Source organism: Sus scrofa, chromosome X (assembly GCF_054392235.1).
Source record: "Sus scrofa isolate SSC_HxYL_T2T_F1_AM1 chromosome X, Sscrofa_HxYL_maternal_Yorkshire_Landrace_v2.0, whole genome shotgun sequence".
Taxonomy (NCBI): Eukaryota; Metazoa; Chordata; class Mammalia; order Artiodactyla; family Suidae; genus Sus; species Sus scrofa.
In genome coordinates this window covers 108,522,643-108,546,987 of record NC_139401.1, presented here as the reverse complement: position 1 = coordinate 108,546,987, position 24,345 = coordinate 108,522,643, and the positions used below count along the sequence as shown (strand labels likewise).

General features: G+C 41.7%; 1 protein-coding gene across 2 annotated transcripts; it reads left to right on the top strand.

Moving 5' to 3' along the window:
* The first annotated feature begins 3,174 nt into the window (after nucleotides 1-3,174).
* NKAP (NFKB activating protein) lies at nucleotides 3,175-23,484 on the top strand. Of its 2 annotated transcripts, NM_001244969.1 has the most exon segments (9): nucleotides 3,188-3,703; nucleotides 7,292-7,372; nucleotides 11,802-11,872; nucleotides 12,063-12,203; nucleotides 14,590-14,653; nucleotides 16,496-16,605; nucleotides 16,703-16,778; nucleotides 17,756-17,905; nucleotides 23,154-23,484. In NM_001244969.1, coding segments are annotated over 9 exon segments (1,254 nt in total). In that variant the 5' UTR covers nucleotides 3,188-3,317; the 3' UTR covers nucleotides 23,329-23,484.
* The last annotated feature ends 861 nt before the right edge of the window (nucleotides 23,485-24,345 follow it).

The following is a 24,345-nucleotide window of genomic DNA, read 5'->3' as shown; positions in this document are numbered from 1 at the left end:
AAAGGAAAGCAGTGACCCAAGCCTCAGCAGTGACAATGCCAAATCTTTAACCACTGAGCCACCAGGGAACTCCTGATGGGTTCTTGTTTTTTAAATTTTATTTTTAAATTTTTCATTTTTTGCTTTTTAGGGCCTCACCCACCTCACATGGAAGTTCCCAGGCTAGCGGTCAAATCGGAGCTACTGTTGCTGGCCTACACCACAGCCACAGCAATGAGGGATCTGAGCAGCATCTGCAATTTACTCCACAGCTCACGGCAACGCCAGATCCCGGACCACTGAGCAAGGCCAGAGATTGAACCTGCATCCTCATGAACACTAGTCAGATTCACTTCCACTGCACCACAATAGGAACTCCCTTAATTTTATTTTTATTATTATTATTATTTGCTTTTTTTAGGGCCACACCCGCAGCACATGGAGATTCCCAGGCTGGGGGTCTAATCGGAGCTACATCTGCCGGCTTACACCACAGCCAGAGCAACGCAGGATCTGAGACGCCACTGCAACCGTCACCACAGCCCACGGCAACACCGAATCTTCAACCCACTGAGCAAGGCCAGGGATTGAACCCTCTACCTCATGGTTCCTAGTCGGATTCGTTTCTGCTGCACCACAAAGGGAACTCCATGAACTCCCTTAATTTTAATTTTAATTTTTTATGGCTACACTCAGAACATATGGAAGTTCCTGGGCCAGGAATTGAATCCAGGACACAGCTGTGACCTAACCTAAGCTGAAGCTGTGGCAATGCCCAATCCTTTAACCCACTGCGCTGGGCTGGAGAACCAAACCAGGGCCTCCTCAGTGACTAGAGCCACTGCAGTTGGAGTCTTAACCCACTTCGCCACAGTGGGAATTCCCTGATAGGTTACTTCTTAAGAGGAAAGCCTCAGAGGCCATCTAGTTACTGATAGACTGGATTCAGAATTTCCACAGCGAACTCCCTGTGCCTTCAAAAATTAAGATTGATAGAAAGGAAATTATCAACAAAATGAGAAGACAACCTACCTAATGGAAGAGAACACTTGCAGATGACATGATTGATAAAAAAATATATAAACAGAGCATACGACTCAATATAAAAAAACAAGCAGATTAAAAAATGGGCAGAGGGACAGAACATTGTAAATCAACTATAATAAAAAAATTTTAGGAGTTCCCGTCGTGGCACAGTGGTTAACGAATCCGACTAGGAACCATGAGGTTGCGGGTTCGGTCCCTGCCCTTGCTCAGCGGGTTAACGATCCGGCGTTGCCGTGAGCTGTGGTGTAGGCTGCAGACGCGGCTCGGATCCTGCGTTGCTGTGGCTCTGGCGTAGGCCGGTGGCTACAGCTCCAATTCGACCCCTACCCTGGGCACCTCCATATGCCGCGGGAGCGGCCCAAGAAATAGCAACAACAACAACAACAAAAGACAAAAAGACAAAAGACAAAAAAATAAATAAATAAATAAATAAATAAATTTTAGGAGTTCCCGTCATGGCGCAGCGGAAATGAATCCAACTAGGAAACATGAGGTTGCGGGTTTGATCCCTGGCCTCGCTCAGTGGGTTAAGGGATCCGGCATTGCCGTGAGCTGTGGTGTAGATCACAGATGCGGCTCAGATTTGGTGTTGCTGTGGCTCTGGCGTAGGCTGGCAGCAACAGCTCCGGTTAGACCCCTAGCCTGGGAACCTTCATATGCCACCGGTGCGGACCTAAAAGGACAAAAGACAAAAAATAAAAACAGTATAAAATGAATAGAAACAATGACCAGTAACCATGTATTGTTGAGCTATCATATGGAGACGGAAGAAAAAGGCACAACCTAAAAGCTGCCAGTTATGTTTCATTCAGGGACTTTACTGAGGACTATAGCCCTGGACACAGCCTCTTAGGTTGCTCAGAGGAACTGTTCCAAAGACGTAAGGGAGGAGCCAGGATATATAGGAGTTTTGCTGAAAAAAAAAAAAGTAGTTTGGCATCAAAAGATTATTGCTAATCACAAAAAAAGTTATCTGAAGTTAATGATGTTAGGGCTTTTCTCTGTATGGGAAGATGCCAGAGTCTGTGCTCATTGATATTAATCCTTAGGGAGGGAGTGGGATGGACTAGGAATTTGGGGCTAGCAGATGCAAACTATATAGCATTTGGAGTGGATAAGTAATAAGATCCTGCTGTATAGCCCAGGGAACTCTATCACTGTGATGGAACATGATGGAGGATAATGTGAGAAAAAGAATGTAAATATATGTATAACTGGGTCACTTTACTGTACAACAGAAATTGGCAGAACATTGTAAATGAATTATATTTTTAAATAAAAAAGAAAGTATCCCTTAGATATGCATCTTAACTATTTAGTCCCAGTATCCTGGTTTTTTTTTTTTTTTTTTCAACATCCTGGATTCCCTTCAGGGGCAGGGAGGGGTCCAGACTGCAGCAGCTGATGACTTGATGGTGGGGAACATTGGTTGTTTACTGAAATGGTAGCCCAACATTTTTTTGTCCTCATATTTGATGGGACCAGTTTAAGGAGCTAGGCAAGGAGAGGGTTATTAATTCCTTTTGCTGGAGCACATTGGTGGTGATGGATGGCTGGGGGATAAATACTGTGCTGCGAACCTAATTAGAATGTATGAAGATCCCACGTTGCCTGCAGCTGTGGCGTAGGTCGAAACTGAAGCGCAGGTTCGATCCCTGGCCCAGGAACTTCCACATGCCACGGGGGCTGGGGGGGGGGGTGCAGCAAAAAAAAAAAAAAGTATCGGGCTCAAATCATTAATACATATTTTGTCCCCTCTAAGCTAACTAGGTAATACGGGGCTTAGGCATTATACTCTCCACCAGTTTAGATGAATTCTATGCGCGCGCACACACACACACACACACACACACACACACACACACACACACACATTCCACATACACATATTTATTTATTTACACCGGATTTACTGTTCACACGGCCGCTCAGTGACATGTGTCCTTCGACCTGTCGTCCGTCCCTTCAGGTATTTCAACTGGAGGCTGAACTTAGTACCAAGTCTCCAGTAGAGCTTAGATTTAAGCAGCCCCACTAGGAACCAGAAGGATGAACCTATGGAGTTGCTCCACCGGCTTCTTTATATAGACACACACATCGCCGTCCCATCGGTAACAGGCCTGCCTCGGTCCGGGGACGGAATTTGCCGACGTACCCGGAACTGTTTCCAAGGTTTCCTCAGGTTCGGGTGGTGGCGCGGCCGCGGGTCCTGGGAGCCAAGGCAACCAAGATCTTCCCCGGCTCGCGAGAGCGCCCCCTTCTCCCACGGCTTCGGGGAACCAGTGGCAGCGATGGCTCCGGTGTCTGGCTCCCGCAGCCCAGAGTGGGAGGCCTCAGGTTCCGGGGGGAAGCGTCGCAGTTCGTCGAAGAGCCCTAAGCCTTGCAGCAAATCCTCTCGCTCCCCGCGGGGCCGCCGCTCTCGCTCGCACTCTTGCTCTCGGTCCGGGGACCGGAATGGCCTTAGCCATCAGTCGAGTGGCCCCAGCCAAGGCTCCAGAAACCAGTCCTACAGATCCCGTTCTCGGTCACGCTCTCGAGAGCGGCCCTCGGCTCCGCGGGGCGCCCCTTTCGCTTCTGCCTCGTCCGCCTATTATGGCGGCTACTCACGCCCCTACGGCAGTGACAAGCCATGGCCTAGCCTCCTGGACAAGGAGAGGGAGGAGAGCCTGCGGCAGAAGTGAGTGAAACGAACGCACCTTTTCTTTCCCGAGCCCACCAGCCTTCAGAGTCGGATTTATCGTTCATTCCGCTCCCGACTATTCCCATCTTGCTCGCTCTCCCTGGCTTGTGCCCATTTTCATCTCTTCCTTCAGTCGACCCATGATAACGCCTAATCCCCCCTTTTCTGCCCTTAGGTTTTCACTTATCCTCAGACCCCTTCACTTAGTGCCCTGGTCTCCTGCTACCCTCTTTTTGCCTCCTGGCTTGTAGCGGATATAGCCAAGAGCTTCAGACCTACCGGAATTGTAGCATTTTCTTGGTGGTATTGTTATCGTTCTTGAGCATGTTTTCATTCCCCACTAGACTGAAAGGAGGAGCACGGTTTTATTGATCACAAAATTCACAGTGCCTAGCACTTTATAGGCGCGCAATCATCGCTTGTTGAATGGTCAGACAGGTTTGAGATGATAACAGGATTAGTGAGTGGAATTGTTTTCTAGCGATTTGGGAAGGGTTGAGATGAAAGGTTTAAATTGGACGGGAGGAAAATCTCTGAAACAAGATGATTGAATAAATGTAGGAAAAGTGATCTGCTAAACTGTAGATTGGGCTACATTGAGAAAGGTCTTGTTAAGTGGTCTCAATCTTGACCATGAAAAATGAGGTCAGGGTGAGATCAGATCTCCTCTAATGAGAGTGAGTACTGGAGTGGAAAAATGAATAGTTTAAGAAGGAGAAATGAAAAGATTTATAATTATTACTTTGTAATTTTTAAAAATTTTTACTTTTTAAAATTTGAAGTATAGTCGATATGCAGTGTTATATGTTACAGGTGTACAGTATAGTAATTCACAATTTTAATTTGTTAATTTTTTAAATTTACTTCATTTATAGTTATTATATGCTTTGTAAGTTTGTTTTTTGTTTGCTTTTTAGGGCCGCATCTGTGGCATAAGGAAGTTCCCAGGCTAGGGGTAGAATCAGAGCTATAGCTGCTGACCTATGTCACAGCAACACAGGATCTGAGCCGTGTCTGTGACCTACACCATAGCTCATGGCAATGCCAGATCCTGAACCCACTAAGCAAGGCCAGGGATAGAACCCACATCCTCATAGATACGAGTCCGATTCATTTCCACTGTGCCACGATGGGAACTCCCTGTAAGTCTTAATATCTAATGCTTGTTGAGTGTTAAATTGTGTGTCAGGCACTGTGCTGAGAACTTTACCATGCTATATGTGTTAAATTTTTTTTTTAGGTATAACAGGCATTGAGGGGCAGGTTAAGGTTCTAACAGGTGGGAGGTGTCATCATGAATCTTTTTCTTCCAGGAGTGGGAGGTAGTAAAGCATAGTGATGAAGAGGACAGGCTCCAGAATCAGACTGCTTGAGTTTGAAGCTGTCCTTTGCTACTTAATAGTTGTGTAACCTTGGGCAAGTTACTTAACCTCTCTGAGTTTCATATCTTCACCATTTTTTTTTTCATCTTTTGTCTTTTTTTTAGGGCCGCAGCTGCATCATATGGAGGTTCCCAGGCTAGGGATCTAATTGGAGCTGTTGCTGCTGGCCTATGCCAGAGCCGAAACAATGCCATATCTGAGCTGTGTCTTCAACCTTCACCATAGCTCACAGCAATGCCACATCCTTAACCCACTGAGCAATGCTAGGGATCGAACCCGCAACCTCATGATCCCTAGTCGGATTCGTTTCCACTGCACCAGGATGGGAACTCCTATCTTCACCATTTAAAAGGGAATAAAATTAGCACAAAAGCTTTTGGAGTTATGATAATTTAGTGCCTGGGACATAATAAATAGTCCTTAAGTGTTAGCTATTAGGGTTTTGTGCATGGGAATAAAAACAGTAAAAACAGTCCTGAGCTATGTTGGAGACCAACCTCCACAAATTAAAATTTTTAGAAAGTTTGCGTTGATCAGAAAGTGTACAGCTTCCTTATTAGATATTACTCATCAACAGATGTCAGAATTTCTTGGATGAAATTTGCATCTGTACATTTAGAAGATAAATAGTTACAGAGTACAGGTGAAGTCTGGTGGCAGCAGGGAAGCGAACTTGACTGCTTGCTCTTTACAACCAGTCCAGGATTGTTCCTCCTGTATGTATATATATGAAGTTTGGCTGTAAGTATATCTCCTTTTAGATTTTCTATTAAACCTGGGATCAAACCTGAGTCACAGCAGTGACAACACTGACTCCTGGGCCACCAGGAAACTGCAGGTTTTTTTTGTTTTTTATTTTTTAATTTTTTTAAAATTTTATTTTTGTTACTATTTTTTTGCTTTTTAGGGCTACACCTGCGGCATATGGAGGTTCCCAGGTGAGGGGTTGAATAGGAGTTGTAGCTGCCGGCCTACACCACAGCCACAGCAACACAGGATCCGAGTCATGTCTGCATCCTACACCACAGCTCATAGCAACACCAGATCCTTAACCCATTAAGCAGGGCCAGGGATCAAACCCGAGTCCTCATGGATACTAGGCGGATTTGTTAATTGCTGAGCCACGACGGGAACTCCTGTTTTTAATTTTTTTAATTTTTGTTTATTTATTTAGTTTTTCTTTTTAAGGCTGCACCTGCAGCATATGGAGGTTCCCAGGCTAGGGGTCGAATCAGAGCTGTAGCCTCTGGCCCATGCCAGAGCCACAGCAACACCAGATCCGAGCTGTGTCAGCGACCTACACCACAGCTCACAGCAACGCCAGATCCTTAACCCACCAAGCAAGGCCAGGGATCGAACCCACAACCTCATAGTTCCTAGTCGAATTCATTTCCTCTGTGCCACAACATTAACTCCTAATGCTTCATTTTTTATTTTCTTCATTGATTGCTGAGTTTCTGAAAGCAGGTTTGACCATATCAAAGTAGAGACTTCTCTTTACTTTCGTTAATATGCATAAACCAAGGAAATGATTTCCAAATGTGAGACTGTTTCTGGGACATATTGCAGAAGATGAAATGAGCAGTTAGGGGCTATGTCATGTGAGCAGTGAAAGGGTTGCACTTGACAGCTTCCCAGGCTGCATTTGTGGCCCAGCCTGTCTGGCCGTCTGTAGTCTGTACCATTTGATGGTTCTATTAGAACATCAGATCCTAAGTGTTGAGTATACCAAATTTTTATTAAAGTTTATTTTATTTTTTATTTTTTTAAGAAGGTCTGTGTGTGTGTGTGTGTGTGTGTGTATGCATAGCTAGACCTGTCTTTTTTTTTTTTTTTTTTTTTTTGTCGTTTCTAGGGCTGCTCCCATGGCATATGGAGGTTCCCAGGCTAGGGGTCGAATCGGAGCTGTAGCCGCCGGCCTACGCCAGAGCCACAGCAACTCGGGATCCGAGCCGCATCTGCAACCTACACCACAGCTCACGGCAACGCCAGATCCTTAACCCACTGAGCAAGGGCAGGGACTGAACCCGCAACTTCATGGTTCCTAGTCGGATTCGTTAACCACTGAGCCACGACGGGAACTCCTATTAAAGTTTAAAGTGTAAAGAGAAAATAGGTTTTAACTGGACTCCTTTGAATTTCATTATGTATTTAGGAAACAGTTTAGCCATGGAGTTATAATTTACTTACCTGTCTGTTCTAGGAGATTAAGTGAGAGAGAGAGGATTGGAGAACTTGGAGCTCCTGAAGTATGGGGACTTTCTCCAAAGAATCCAGAACCAGAGTAAGTGATTTTAAAATATATTTTTAAAATGTAATATTTGTTTAAATCTAGAATATATTGTCAAAATTTTTAAGTGCAGAACTTTTAAGTACAGCTCACTTTCCCCCCTCTTTCTTGTGATTTATGCTATTCTACGTCTTAAGTTTTATTTTATTTATTTATTTATTTATTTTGCCTCTTCTAGGGCCGCTCCCTCAGCATATGGAGGTTACCAGGCTAGGGGTCTAATCGGAGCTGTAGCCTCCAGCCTATGCCAGAGCCACAGCATGGTTCCTAGTCGTTTCCGCTGCGCCATGACGGGAACTCCCTCTACTTCTTAAATTTTAAAACCATTGAATATACCTAAGGAATAAAACATATACCTAGTGGATTTTAGCATTTTAATTGTTCTCTTTAGATTGTTATTCATGGGGTGCTAATTTCCTATTTATAGAAGGGTTTAATGTTGAAACAAGTATGTGTGTGTGTGTGTGTGTGTGTGTGTGTGAGTGTATTTTTTTTTTTTCCCTTTTTGGCCGTGCCCTTGGCATGGGGAAGTTCTCAGGCCAGGAATCAAACCCTTGCCACAGCAATGATGATGCCAGACCCTTAACCCACTAGGCCACCGTTTGTATTATTTTGAATTTTTTTTCTCAATCCCATAACTGATTACCTGTTAGACATTAGCATTACAAAGGGTTGTGGGCTTTTTTGGTTTTTGTTTTTGTCTTTTTAGGGCCACACCTGCAGCATATAGTGGTTCCCAGGCTAAGGGTCCAATCAGAGTTGAAGTCGCTGGCCTACACCACAGCCACAGCAACGCCAGATCCTAGCCATGTCTGCGACCTACACCACAGCTCATGGCAACGCTGGATCCTTAACCCACTGAGCAAGACCAGGGATCAAACCCACAACCTCATGGTTCCTAGTCAGATTCGTTTCTGCTGTGCCACATCAGGAACTCCACAAAGGGTTTTTTTTAAATGACTATGCTGATATGGGTTTGTTTAGTTTCCTGTATCCAATATTATTGAAGGCTTTATGCTTTTTCTTTTTCCTTATTTTTTTTTCCTCTTTGGTGCTATTCATAAGCTCCTTCTTCCCTCTCCTCTATCTCTGTGTTTTCTTTAGGTTGAGTTCATACAATGTGCTTGACAGGTAAACCTGAATTTTATGACAGGATGTTAAAGTGTTATTAGCTGAAAGTTCCTTTTTTTTTTCTCTTTTGGCTGCACCCCTGGCATGCAGAAGTTCCAGGATCAGGTATCAAACCCATGCCACAGCAGTGACCCCAGCTGCTGAAGTGACAATGCCAAATCCTTAACCTGCTAAGCCACAAGAGAACTATCTGATTTTAATTAAAATTTTTTTTATTGAGGTGTAATTGACATACAACATTATATTAGTTTCAGGCATATGACATACTGATTCAATATCTATATATATTGCAAAATAATCACAATAAATCTAGTTAACATCTGTTACCATACATAGTTACTTTTTTTTTTTTTTTTGTCTTTTTGCCATTTCTAGGGCCGCTTCCCATGACATATGGAGTTTCCCAGGCTGGGGGTCTAATCGGAGCTGTAGCCACTGCCAGCCTACACCACAGCCACAGCCACGCGGGATCCGAGCCGCGTCTGCGACCTACACCACAGCTCACGGCAACGCCGGATCCTTAACCCACTGAGCAAGGCCAGGGACCAAACCCGCAACCTCGTGGTTCCTAGTCGGATTCATTAATCACTGTGCCACAATGGGAACTCCAAAAATTTTTTTTCTTATGATGAGAATTTCAGACTACTCTCTTAGCAACTTTCAGATATTGAATACAGTATTATTAATTTTGTTAGATTTTTGTTTTTTTATTATACAATTTACAATTTGATTTACAATGTTCTGTCAATTTCTGCTGTATAGCAAAGTGACCCAGTCATACATACATATATATACACATATATATTCTTTTTCTCATATTATTCTCCATCATCTATCATCACAAGTGCAACACAGTATTATTATTATTATTATTATTATTATTATTATTTGTCTTTTGTCTTTTTAGGGCCGCACCCATGGCATATGGAGGTTCCCAGGCTAGGGGTCTAATCAGAGCTGTTGCCGCCAGCCTATGCCAGAGCCACAGCAACGCCAGATCCAAGCCGCATCTGCGACCTACACCACAGCTCATGGCAACGCTGGATCCTTAACCCACTGAGCGAGGCCAGGGATCAAATCGAACCCGCAACCACATGGTTCCTAATCGGATTCGTTTCTACTACGCCACAATAGGAACTCTGCAATGCAGTATTATTAACTACAGTCGCCATGCTGTACATTATGTCCCCATGACTTATTTATTTTATAGCTGGAAGCGTGTACTTTTTTACACTGTTCACCTTCACCACCCCCACCCCCTGCCCTCTGGCAGCTATTAGTCTATTCTCTGTATATGACATTGGTAGTTTTCTTTTTTTTTTTTTTTTTTAGTTTTCACATATAAGTGAGATCATATGGTATTTGTCTTTCTCTGTGTGACTTATTTCATTTAGCAGATGCCCTCACAGTCTATCCATGTTTTTGAAAATGACAGGATTCATTCTTTTTTAAGGTTGGATAATCTGTGGTATGTGTGTGAGTGTGCACAAGTGTGTGTGTTTCTCACAGTTTCTTTATCTGTTCATCTCTTGGTAGATATTTGGTCATTTCTCTGTCTTAGCTATTGTGAATAGTGCTGTAATGAACATTGGAGTGCAGATAGCTCTTCAAAATACTAATTTCATTTCCTTCAGGTATAGACCCAGAAGTAAGATTGTGGATCGTGTGGTTGTTCTTTTTTTTTTTTTCTTTTTCTTTTTTGACCACACTCTTAGCATATGGAAATTCCCGGGCCAGGGATTGAATCTGAGCCTCAGCTGCAGCCTATGCCATAGCTTTGGCAATACTGGATCCTTAACCTACTGCACAACTGCAGGAACTCCCAATTTTTATTTCTTGAAGAATTTCCATACTGGATTTATAATGGCTGTACTAATTTATATTCCCACCAGTAATTTACAAGTGTTCCCTTTTCTCCACATCCTCACCAACACTTGTTATCTCTTGTCTTTTTTCTTTTATTTATTTATTTTTCAAAAGCCACACCTATGGCATATGGAAGTTCTCAGGCTAGGGACTGAATCTGAGCTGCAACTTTGACCTACACTGCAGCCATGGCAACAATGCTGGGCCAGGGATCAGTTTGGCTGGGATCAAACCCACACCTCACAGTGACCTAAGCCGCTGCAGTTGGATTCTTAGCCCACTATGCTACAGCACGAACTCCTTGTTTTTTTTAATAATAGTCATCCTAAGAGGTATGAAGTGATGTCTCATTGTGGTTTTGATATGCATTTCCCTGATTAGTGATATTGAGCATCTTTTCATGAACCTGTTGTCCATCTGTGTGTCTTCTTTGGAAAAATGTCTATTCAGATCTTCTGCCTTTTTTTTTTTTTTTTTTTTTTTTTTTGGTGCTTTTTAGGGCCGCACCCACAGCATATGAAAGTTCCCAGGCTAGGAGGCAAATCGAAGCTGCAGTAGCTGGCCTACACCACAGCCACAATAATGCAGGATCCAAGCCACCTCTACGACATACATCACAGCTCACAGCAACACCAGATCCTTAACCCACTGAGCGAGGCCAGGGGTCAAGTACGCATCCTCATGGATACTAGTCAGATTTGTTTCCACTCAGCCACAGCAGAACTCCATCCTCTGTCTATTTTTTAATAAGATTGTATTTTTTGCTGTTGAGTTATCTGTAATCTTTATGTATTTTGGATATGATTTGCAAATATTTTCTCCTATTCAATAGTTTGCTTTTTCACTCTGTTGATGGTTTTCTTTGCTGTGCAGCCTTTTAGTTTGATGTAGTCCCACTTACTGATTTTTGCTTTTGATACCTTTGCTTTTGGTGTTGAATCCAAAAAAAATCATCGCCAAGACTGATGTCAAGGAGCTTACTGCCTATGTATTCTTCTGGGGTTTTATGATTTCAGGTCTTACATTCAAGTCTTTAATCCATTTTGAGTTAATTTTTGTGTAAGGTGTAGGATGGTGGTATGTTTCATTATTTTGCATTTAGCTTGTCCAGTTTTCCTAGCATGTAGCTTGGCACAGTTTTCCCATGAAGAGACTGTCGTGCTAGCTTTTAATGGTTCTTAGACAATCGATTGGTTACTGAAAAATTTTAAGTCTAGGAAGTTTGCATGTGGCACAGCGGGTTAAGGATCTGGTGTTACAGCAGCTGTGGCATAGGTTGCAACTGTGGTGCGGGTTTGATCCCTTACCTAGGAACTTCTACATGCCATGGATGTGGCCAAAAATAAAATTAGGTTTGTATTTTTATACTCTGTAGTCCATATTTTATCACTTTTCTGACTCTTACTACCATTTTCTTTAAATTCAGCTCTGATGAACATACACCAGTAGAGGATGAAGAGCCAAAGAAAAGCACCACTTCAGCTTCTACTTCAGAAGGTATTTTTTAAATATAGAACTTTTTTATTGAGATGTTTAAAAAATAAGTTTATAAATAGTTGAACATTAAGCTTTATTTTTCCTCAGTTGCCTATCATCAATTCTTTTTCAGTATTTCAATTACAATATAATAAGTGTTCAGAAATACTTCTTTAGAAGTTAGGTTTTTTTTAATCTGTATTTTATGCAGAAGAGAAGAAGAGGAAGAAGAAGTCTGGTCATTCAAAAGAAAGATCCAAGAAAAGGAGAAAGAAAAAATCATCTAAAAGAAAACACAAAAAGTATTCTGACGATAGTGACAGTGACTCTGATTCTGATACAGACTCCAGTGGTAAGAAAGCCAACACCGTTTCTGTGAGCCTTGTTGAAAACAAGTTTTACTTCTTCAAAGCTTATTTTATTTTATTTATTTATTTATCTTTTTGTCTTTTATAGGCTGTGCCTGCAGCATATGGAGGTTCCCAGGCTAGGGGTCGAATTGGAACTACAGCTGCTGGCCTTCACCACAGCCACAGCAACACCGGATCTGAGCTGCGTCTGCACCTACACCACAGCTCATGGGAACGTTGGATCCTTAACCCACTGAGCAAGGCCAGGGATCAAACCTGTGTCCTCATGGATACTAGTCAGATTTGTTTTCACTGAGCCACTATGAGAACTCCTTCAAAGCTTATTTTAGAAGAAGGTTCTTAAAAACAGTAATAGCCTAGAGTTTTGAAGACTCACTGACTTTGTGTCAGGCACCCTGTTGAGTGCTTGTTGTGCATTATTGCTAGTTAGTTCACAAGTCCCAGTAGGACACCTCTTGGAGATGAGGAAGTGGAGGCCCGGGGCAGGTTATAAGTACCACAACCAGGATCACACAGCTGGGATTCAGACCTGAGTAGCGTGATGCCAGGTTGGATGTGTGTATCTGTATAAGGCGAATGGCACCCAGCCAAGTTGGGGTTAGTCTGCCAGACGTGTGGTCCCAAACCAGGCCATAGGGGCTGTGCCAGCCCAGCAGAGCGGCTCTTCTGTGTGATTCTCACACTCGGTGGGCACCTTTGTGTGAGCTTCTAAAAGGCACACTGGGAGTTCCCACTGTGGCACAATAGGATTGGTGGTGTCTCTGCAGCACCAGGACACAGGTTCGATCCTCAGCCCAGTACAGTGGGTTCAAAGGATCCAGCATTGCCCAGCTGTGGTATAGGTGGCAACTGTGGCTCAGATCTGATCCCTGGCCCAGGAACTCCACCTGCTGCCGGGCAGCCAAAAAAGAAAAACAAAACTAAGGCCCACGGCCCCCTTGGAGCTGGTGGCTGATTTATGGGAGACACCTCCTGGGGGCAGTGCATCACAAAAAGCAACCTTTTTGTGCCCTCTCCTGGCTGATGGTTGGCACCCGTGCCTCCTCTGGGGACAGATTACACTTAGGCGCACCTTCCTCTGATGTCACCAGTTTCCTGGCCCTCACTGTCACTTTTCTTCATCACTGCTGCAGACTGAGCTTTCTGGAAGCACATATCTGAGCATATCAGTCCCGACTTAAAATCCTCCCATAGCTCTCCATGGCCTGCAGGGGAAAGTTCAGACCCCGATGTGCTCTCATCACACGTCCCCTGTCACGTTCCTGTACCCTCATCTGTGGCCTGAGAGTGACTTTCCATCTCCTCGAGATTGTACACCCTTTCTCTTGACTTTGTTACTTGGTACAGAGTCCGTCTGCTTGCAGTGCTGGTCTCTCCTGGCACGGGGCTTGGCTCACTCATTTCAGCAACGGGCATGCGTTGTTTTTGTAATAAAACTGATTTTAAAAAGAACTAGCTTAAGAGTCACCTATTCCTGGTCAACCACCCTCCCCAAAGCAGCTTGATTTTGAGACTCCTTGTCCGCCCAAAGGACCGCACACTTCCGTCTCACTCAGATTCTCCTTACTTCCTTCCCTCTGCCTCCTCCATTAGACTGAGCTCCTGAAAAGCATCCCCCAAATACATACCTTGTGAAAATACTCAAACATTCAGAAAAGTAAAGGGAATAGTATAATTAATGCCATATACTTGTCACTCAGTTTTAACATTTAGTCGCATTTTGACATATTTGCTTCAGATATGGATTTTTGTTGTTGAGATATTCAAAGTAAATTATAAGTATCATACCGCCACCCTGAATTTTTCTGTATACATCTCTAAAAAATAAGGATGGAGTTCCCATTGTGGCTTAGTACCCATTGTGTGCTTCAAGAAAGTTCAGGTTAGGGACCCGGGCATGGTCTCCATGAGGATGCAGGGTCCATCCTTCGACTTGCTCACTGGGTTAAGAATCTGGTGTTGCCACAAGCTGTGGTGTAGGTTGCAGACGCAGCTTGGATCCAATGTTGCCATGGCTGTGGCTAAGGCCTCAACTGCAGCCCCAATTTGACGCCTAGCCCATGAACTTCCATGTTCCACACTTGTGGCCATAAAAAGAAAAAAAATAAGGACATTTTCCTATCTAATCACAATACTATAATCTCATGCAATAGAATTAATAATAATACCCGGTGTAACCAAATGCTTAGTACAACTTTAATTTCTATGACCCCCATGCCTAGCACATTTCCCTGATAAGTAGCAATAAATGTTTGAATGAATTAATTTTTCTGTAACAACAAATAGAAGAATAAGATATTTATTTACTTAAAAATATTAGGGTTTTAGAGTTAAAATTTTTTAATTATAATGTGCTTTAATTTGCAGATGAAGATACAAAAAGGAGAGCAAAGAAATCCAAGAAAAAAGAAAAGAAGAAGAAACGCAGATCGTCAGTTTTTTTAGTTTTTATTATGGAAAAGTTCAAATATATAAAATTACATAAAATAGTATAATGGATCTCCATGTAACCATCACCCAGTTTGAACAATTTTCAACTCATTAGCCATCTCTGCTGCCCTCCCCATTATTTGGTTTTTCCCCCATTATTTTGAAACCAACTCCAGATACCATTTCATCCATAAAGCAGTGAGTTTCTTTAAAAGATAGGCATTCTTTATAAAAACAAAACAAAACCATAATACTATTATAACACCTAAAATATTTAACAATATTTCCTCAGTTCTCAGCAGTTTTTGGTATATTTTATTCAAATTAGGAATAAATTGTGATTGGTTGATATGTCTCTTACATCTCTTTAAATAGTTAGGTTCCACTTCCCTTTTTGTTCCTGCATTTTATTTGCTGCAAATCATTTGTCCTGGCAAATTTCCTAGAGTTGGATTTTGCTCGTTATATTCTTATGGTGTCTTTTTAACATGTTTTCTGTCCCTTGTATTCCCTGTAGATTGATAGTTAGATCTAGACCCTTGATGAGGTTCAGATTTGAGTTTTTGGCAGGAATACTTCATAGGTGGTGCTCTATACTTCCATTAGAAGGCAGATAATGTCTGGTTGTCCCTTTTTGTCATATCAACAGGCATCAGTAGTCATTACCTAGGTCCCTTATTTCACTGGGGATTGCAAAATGGTGATAGTCTAATTCTGGCTTTCTTCATTTATTAGGTAGAATAATTCTATATGAGAAACTTACTCTCATTAACTATTTGGTTACTCTGAAGTATAGTTGGTATAGGAAGAGCAGAATAATTGCTTGCTTTTTTTGTTTTATGAGTTTTCAAAATAATGAGTTGGGGGAGTTTCCTCATGGCTCAGAGGGTTAAGGATCTGGCATTGTCCCTGCAGCTGCTTGGGTTGCTGCTGTGGTGTGGGTTCAATCCCTGGCCCAGGAATTTCTGCATGCCGTGTGTGTGACAAAAAAAAAAAAAAATGAGTTGGATTTTTTTTTTGTCTCTTTAGGTCCACACCATGGCATATGGAGGTTCCCAGGCTAGGGGTCCAATCAGAGCTGTAGCTGCCAGTCTACGCCACAGCCACAGCAACATGGGATCCGAGCTATGTCTGTGACCTCTGCCACAGCTCATGGCAATGCTAGCTCCTTAACCCACTGAGCAAGGCCTCATGGATGCTAGTCAAATTCTTTTCTGCTGAGCCACGATGGGAACTCCCTGGATTTTTTTAGTATCATTATGAACCCAAGGATTCAAACATATTTGATAGATTTTAATCCATTACACTGATAATTGTTGATGTTCAAATTGGTAAGAGCTGTTTTTTAAATTTATTTATTTCTGTTATCTTTCTGAAACATGAGAACTGTATTTTATTTTTCCCTTTAGGGATCTTTTTTTTTTTTTTTTTGTCTTTTTGCTATTTCTTGGGCCGCTCTCGCGGCATATGGAGGTTCCCAGGCTAGGGGTCTAATCGGAGCTGTAGCCGCCGGCCTACGCCAGAGCCACAGCAACACAGCAACGCGGGATCCGAGCCGCGTCTGCAACCTACACCACAGCTCACGGCAACGCTGGATCGTTAACCCGCTGAGTGAGGCCAGGGATCGAACCCGCAACCTCATGGTTCCTAGTCGGATTCATTTCCGCTGCGCCATGATAGGAACTCCAAGTTAGATATTTTTAAATTGAAATTCTTTTCTAACAAGTTTAAATAAGCTGAGCATCCAAATCATTTTAGTCAGTTTTTCATTGTCTTGGGAAAATAAGATGCCCTTTAGAATGGAAATATTAAATCAATTTGTATCAAATTATAATCATTACAGGAAGAAATATAAGAAAAAGAAGTCTAAGAAGAGCAGAAAAGATTCCAGCGATTCAAGTTCTAAAGAGTCCCAGGAAGAGTTGCTGGAGAATCCCTGGAAGGATCGATCAAGTAGGTTCTTCTGATAGATTTTGACACAGAACAGATAAAACATTAAATTAACTGATTATTCAAAATGTGAATATGTTTCTGAACATCTTTTGTACAGAGCCTGAAGAACCCTCTGATTTGATTGGCCCAGAGGCTCCCAAAACACTTGCCTCTCAAGATGATAAGCCTTTGAAGTAAGTAAGAGTGTATTTATAATCTCTAAAGTATCTTCCCAAAAGTATGGCCCTTACTTACCTTTCCAAGCTTGTCTCCCTCTACTCCCTTATTTAAACCCCAGGTTGCAACTGAGCTGAACTGAAACTTCCCTGTATTCACTGTGCACTTTGCCACACAGTGCCTCGTTCACCTCATTTCTTCCCCCAACGTGCCTTCCCTTCTTTTCCCAGCCCTGGTTTCTTCACTACCCTCAATTTCTTCCTGTTAAAATCCTTAACATTCTTCAAAGCCCTTTTCAAAAGGAGGGAACATGTGCTGATTCCCAGTACCTTCCTGCCACAGGTAGGTGTGATTCCTTCCTCTTTTTAACCCTTTAGTCCTCACAGCATTTTCTTTCTTTTGTGTAATATATTGTGTATTCTACATTGTATTGGTGTTATATCCTTATTGATATGTAAATTACAAAAGAACAGAGATTATTTTCATATTACAGCCTTTGGGTTTAATAGATATTCAAGAAGCATTCAATGAATTGAATGAAGGGATGGTAGTTTTTAAGGTCCCCTTGAATGAAAGTTACTAGATAACTGTTACTGTATAGCATTATTGTTGGTTATCAGTCTAAGAAATATGTTAATTTGAGATATATTATTTCTTTACTTTTTTTTAAGGGAAAAAGGGACAAGGAATTCACTCAAGGCAGAAGCAATACAGGCAATACCTGTAGGGAGAATTGATTCATAATTGTCAACCATGAATATATATGTTCACTAACATCAGTTCTTTTATTCTTCCAAAGTATTCCTGCATTTCTGGGCTAGTAACAAAGGTCACAGTGCAGCATTCCCTAATTAAAGTAATTTACGTTTGGCTTTCCAGCATGCTAGCCAGCAGCTGTTGTTCTACTGTTTTCTGAAAGAAAGCTTTTTTGTGCTCTTTTTAGATGGTGAGCTTTTTGTAATGAACCTTTTCTGAATTCTGTATTACTTTGTAGCTATGGCCATGCTCTGTTACCTGGTGAAGGTGCAGCTATGGCTGAATATGTAAAAGCTGGAAAACGTATCCCACGAAGAGGTGAAATTGGCCTGACAAGTGAAGAAATTGCATCATTTGAATGCTCGGGTTATGTAATGAGTGGTAGCAGGTATGTGCTTGGCATTGAGGTCAGTTTCCAGGATTATATCTTTTCCTTTGTCACTACCAAAAATATATTTTGGTGATAGATTTTCATTAAGTGACCATTCCTAATGAAGAGTAGAGTATAAATATTAGTTTAATATTTGAGAGTTCCTGTTGTGGCTCAGTGGCGTACAAACCTAACTAGTTGCCATGAGGATAAGGGTTTGATCCCTGGCCTCCCTCAGTGGGTTAAGTATCTGGCGTTGCTGTGAGCTGTGATGAAGTTCGCAGATGTGGCTTGGATTCTGAGTTGCTGTGGTGTAGGCTGGCAGCTGCAGCTCTGATTCAACCCATAGCCTGGGAACTTCCATATGCTGCAGGTACGGCCCTAAAAAGCCAAAAAAAATTTGATTTTATTGATATAAATGTGGTTGTCTAAAATTCCAGGTGAGTATGCAGCTCAGTGTATCTCTAGCTTTAAAGAATCAGTTTTTCCAATGCCCTTTTCTAGTTCATTTTTTTTTCTGTTTTTTTTTGTCATTTATTCATATATATATTTTTTTCTACTGTACAGCATGGTGACCCAGTTACACATACATGTATACATTCTATTTTCTCACATTGTCATGCTCCATCATAAGTGACTAGACAGAGTTCCCAGTGCTACACAGCAAGATCCCATTGCTAATCCATCCCGAAGTCTACATTTTGATACAGATAGCCTATCCTCTGGAGGATATACTTAAATTCAGTTACTTATCACTGCTCCATGAGGAATGTGGCATTCTGGTAGTTAGGAAAATATTTTCATAAGACAGTATTTCCTGTTTTCTGAGCTTGCCTCTGGTTCTCTGTGGAGTCAGAGAAGGTGGCCTCTAGTTCTCTGGACTCTGAGAATGAAGAGCAGAAAAGAATTATGACAGAGATCAGGTTTAGCCTGAAGAAAGGAATGTAAAATTGTGAAGAGAAGGCCAAGTACCAAGAAGAACAAGGAGAGTGAACTAATATGGTATCAATACCAAGACCAAACTGAATTTTGGATTTTTTTTTAAAACTTCATAAGTAATGGGTAAGCATTTTTTAAATGAAAATGGAGGCAAATATTTGCAGAACCCTTGAGGCACCTCCAGAATCTTGGGATTCTGGGGACTGACTTTTTTTTTTTTTTTTTTTGTCTTTTGTCTTTTTTTTTTTTTAGGGCCACACCCATGGTGTATGGAGGTTCCCAGGCTAGGGGGCAAATCGGAGCTGTAGCTGCTGGCCTACGCCAGAGCCACAGCAGTGCCAGATACAAGCCGCGTCTGTGACCTACACCACAGCTCACGGCAACACTGGATCCTTAACCCACTGAGTGCGGCCAGGGATCGAACCCGCAACCTCATGATTCCTAGTCAGATTTGTTTCTGCTGTGCCACCATGGGAACTCCAGGACTGACATTTGAAAACATATCTAAGGACCAGTAAAACAAGCAAAAAAATTGGAGGCATGAGATTATAAAGGAGGATAGAACACTGTCATTTTTTGTGAATGATATGATTTTTCACATAGAACATCCTGAAGAATCTTTAGATGAATTACAGATAATAGGAAGGTTTAACAAATGGTTGTATAGAAGGTTAATACACAAAAATCAATTGCATTTTTATGTACCAGCAACAAACAACTAGAAAATGTAATTAAATACAAAGAAAACATTTATGATAGTATCAGAGAATATGAAGAACTTAACAATAAATCTTAACAAAAGATGTTCAAAACCTTTACAGGGGAAACTATAAAATGTTATTAAGAGACATTAAAAAAGATTTTAATAAATGGAGAGATACCATGTTTGTGAATAGGAAGGCAATATTGTAAAGTTGTCAGTTCTTCCCAGATTGATCTCTAGATTCAGTGCTCTTCCAATCAAAATCACAACAGAGTTTTTCATGAAACTTAATGAGATGTTTCTAAAATGTATATGGTTAGACTAGAGGGCCAAGAATAGCCATCTTAACTTCTGAAGAAGAGCAGGAAGGTGATTTGCCTTTCCAGACATGACGCCTTTTTATGAAGCTTGCAGCACTTTGGAGTGACAGGGTTGGGGTGGGGAGTTCCCATTGTGGCTCAGTGGTAACCAACCCGACTAGGTAATGAACCCATGAGGATGGTGGTTCGATCCCTATCTTCACTCAGTGCAGTGGGTTAAGGATCTGGCCTTTCTGTGAGCCGTGTTGTACGTTACAGATGTGGCTCGGATCCTGTGTTGCTGTGGCTGTGGTGTAGGCTGGCAGCTGCAGCTCCGATTCGACCCCTAGCCTGGGAACCTCCTTATGCCACGGGTGCAGCCCTAAAAATAAATAAATAAAAATAAAGAGTGAGGGAACAAATGAATTATTCAGTGGAGTGAAATACAGAATTCGGGGAGAGTCAGACATGTATGGAACTTATATGAAAGAGCTTGTATGTCAGATAAGTGGGGAAAGAAGGAACTAGGCAGTAAATGGGCAAGAAGAAATTGGTTATCCACATGGAAAAAGATGAAAGTAGAGCCCTGTATCACCATATTTAAAAACCCAGGAGTTCCTGCCATGGCACAGTGGGTTAAGACTGACTGCAGCAGCTCAGGTTGCTGCGGAGGCATAGGTTGGATCTCTGGCTTAGCTTGTAGGTTTAAGGATCCAATGTTGCCAAAGCTGTGGCGTAGATCACATCTGTGACTTGGATTCAGTCCCTGACCCAGGAACTTCCATATGCCTCGGGTGTACCCATAAATTTAAAAAATAATAAAATGAAATAAAAATAAAAATCAGTGTAGTTAGATTGAGGACTTAAACTTCAAAACAATTTTAACACTTAGTATAAAATATGAACATATATCTATTAGATCTTGGAGTGGGAAAGTATTTTGTAAGGAAGACCCAGAAAATGCATTCACCATAAAATAATATTGATACATTTTCCTGGGCTAAAAGTAAGAACTTTTGGCTCATCAGGGTAAGGCTCTGGCACTGCCACTGCTTTGGCAGGAAAAAAAAAGGTAAGAATGCTTGTTCATCAATAGACAGCTTAGGATTTCCCATCGTGGCTCAGTGGAAACAAATCTGACTAGCATCCATAAGGATGCAGGTTCGATCCTGGCCTTGCTTAGTGGGTTAAGGATCTGGTGTTGCCTGAGCTGTGGTGTAGGTTGAAGATGCTACTTGGATCCCACGTTGCTGTGGCTGTGGTGTAGGCCGGTAGCTACAGCTTTGATTCGATCCCTAGCCTGGGAGCCTCTATATGCCATGGGTGCAGCCCTAAAAAGAAAAAAGACAGATTAAAATAAGTAAAAAAGACAAGCTCCAAGCTGGGATAATCTTGTAATACACACAACTGATAAAGAGTTAGTATTGAGATTACTAGAGAAACCTATAGTACCTATAAATAACCCGAAAGAAAAATGGAAAAATGACCCAAACAGGCATTTGTCAGAAGAAAAAATATATGGCCTACATATACATAAGAAGATGTTTATTATCATTGGAAATGGAAATCAAAAACATACAGAGAGTTTCCATCATGGCTCAGCGGAAATGAATCTGACTGGTATCCCTGAGGATGCAGGTTCCATCCTTGGCCTTGCTCAGTGGATTAAAGGATCTGGCATTGCCATGGCTGTGGTGTAGGCCGCCAGCTGCAGCTCTGATTTGACCCCTGGCCTGGGAACGTCCACATGCCACAGGTGTAGCCCTAAAAAGACAAAAAAACAAACAAACAAACAAAACCCCAAAACATAAATAGGAGTTCCCTGGTGGCACAGTGGGTTAAGGATCCAGTGTTGTCACTGCTGTGGCACGGGTTCGATCCCTGGCCCAGGGAGCTTCCATGTGCCAGGGGTGCAGCCAAAAGCAAAACAAAACAAAAATACAGAAATACCATTTTATACCCATTTGATAGAGGTTCAAAGTTCTAACAATACCAAACATTTGAGAGGATGTGGATCTACAAGATCGCTGAAGTATTGCTAGTGGTGGTGTAAATTGGCACGGCCATTTTGGAAAACAGTCTGACGTTATCTTGGAAAGTTGATCATTCGCGTACATTATGACCCAGCAACTCCATGCTGCATACCCAGGAGACCGTTTCCCATGTACTAGGAGATGTGTACATTGATGTTTATTACAGCATCGTTCATATAGCACTTTCTTTTCCAGATAAACTACTCTACTCACTGTACTCTGAGCAACCTGGACACATTGTCATCTCCTTGACTTTCTGTCCTGCCACTCCCCCACCTTCACACTAACTCAAAATGATTCTCCCCTCTTCTCCTTACTCGGTTTGCTCAGTTTTTCTAGGCATAGTTCAAGATTCATCTTGAATTGATTGTGTAGGATTGGGTACATATACATAAAAGAGGCAGATTTTCATAAAGTTTTCCTTCTAAATAAGCAGACCCTTTGAAGATGATGTGAAGAGTTTTCTGCTTCCCTCTGCCTTAGCCCCTATACTTTCCTGATTTGGCCCTTGTGCTAAAATACCTTTTTTCTTTCCTTTGAGCTGCTGCTGGATTCTAAGGAAGTTAAATCCACTCACAGAACTCACCCAAAATTCAACTGTAGTTTTAAACTTGGTTCTTTTGGTTGTGTGATAAATTAGAACTTTGAAGAAGTTCCACCTGCTCGATGACAGCTTAAATCTTATCTATCCTACTATCAATTCTCCATATCACTTGGGAAGTTTAATAACTTGCCTATTTCTGGTTGCTTTACTGGAAACAACAGAACTAGACTTCAGCCCTTACTATTAGAAATTAATAACATTCACTATATCGATAGAAGCTCAGAGATCATTATTTGAATACCAGAAATGAATCAAAGGACATATAAAATGAATGATCTTTTGAAAATCTAACCCATTACACAAACATTTTCTATTTGTTAGCTTTTTGTTTTATTTTATTTTATGCTTTTTAGGGCCATGCCCGCAACATGTGGAAATTCCCAGGCTGGGGTCGAATCCGAGCTGTAGCCACCGGCCTATGCTGTATCCACAGCAATGCCAGATCCGATCCTCGTCTGCGACCTACACCACAGTTCACAGCAACACCGGATCCTTTAACCTACTGAGTAAGGCCAGGGATTGAACCCACATCCTCATGGATCCTAGTCAGGTTCATTACCACTGAGACATGAGGGGAACTCCTTGTTAGCTTTTTAAATAGACCACTCTGCATTAACAAAGGATTAGTGAGGAAGCACTATGAGAATAATTACCGAGAAATTTAAGCCACAAATAAAATTTTCTCCAGGCATCGCCGGATGGAGGCTGTGCGACTGCGAAAAGAGAACCAGATCTATAGTGCTGATGAGAAGAGAGCCCTTGCATCCTTTAACCAAGAAGAGAGACGGAAGAGAGAAAACAAGATTCTGGCCAGTTTTCGAGAGATGGTATACAGAAAAACTAAAGGGAAAGAGGACAAGTAAGGATTTTCTGATTGTTCATCAGACATTTTTAACAACAAAAAAGTCTGGGTTCCATATGTACACAAAAAGATTACCATGATCTGAAAAAGCTTTACAGTGCTACTGTGCCTTCTATTTAATTCTTTCAGTCCTTCAATAAAAAGCTGCTTATTGATATATCTTTAGCAAGCTCTTTGGGTTATTTTGGATTGACCATAACAACTCTCTGGTTTAAAAATCCAAATTATGGAGTTCCCTGGTTAAGGATTTGGCATTGTCACTTCTGTGGCTCAGATTCGATCCCAGGCCCAGGAAATTTTGCAGGCCACAGGCATGGCCAAAAAAAAAAAAAATCCAAATTCTGCATGGCCAAAAAAAAAAAAATCCAAATTCTACTGTGAAATTCTCCTGTGTTGGGGGAGGTGGCATTGAGAGAGTGCTGGTGAGATGAGACACTTAACTCTCACACCATAGCTCTGCCTTGTGCTCTACGTTGTGCTGCCCTTAGCTCTACTTTGTGCCCTCCCCCACCCAACCCCCACCAGACCTGTGGGAAATGATCATTCCTCTCTGTTGAATGTGTTACAAGTGGACTTGACAGAAATCTACAGGAGGTCACTTTAGTTAACGAAATGAAGGCATGGCTGAAACAAGCAAATCTGGAAATGTAAAGACTGACTTGTATAATACAATATATTATGAGCTCTGAAAATAATGTTACTTTGACTTTTATCCCTACCTCCACCCCCAAACCAATAGACAAACCAAAAAGCAAACTAACCTACAGACTTGTTGAATTGAAGATGTGAACATTTCTTCTAAAAATTTTTAATGGGTTACTTAAAAATGGTTCTTCCAAGTGTAAAATATTGGGAAGTCTACTTTTGTGCCAGTGTAAGTACATTATTTCCATTTGCACTGTGCTTAGATCATTATTTGAGTACTAGAAATGAATGGGAGTCAACTATGATCAGGAGTTTAATAAGGAAAAATTTAATAATTATTGTTTTAACTTGGATGTTTCATGAGGATGAAGTT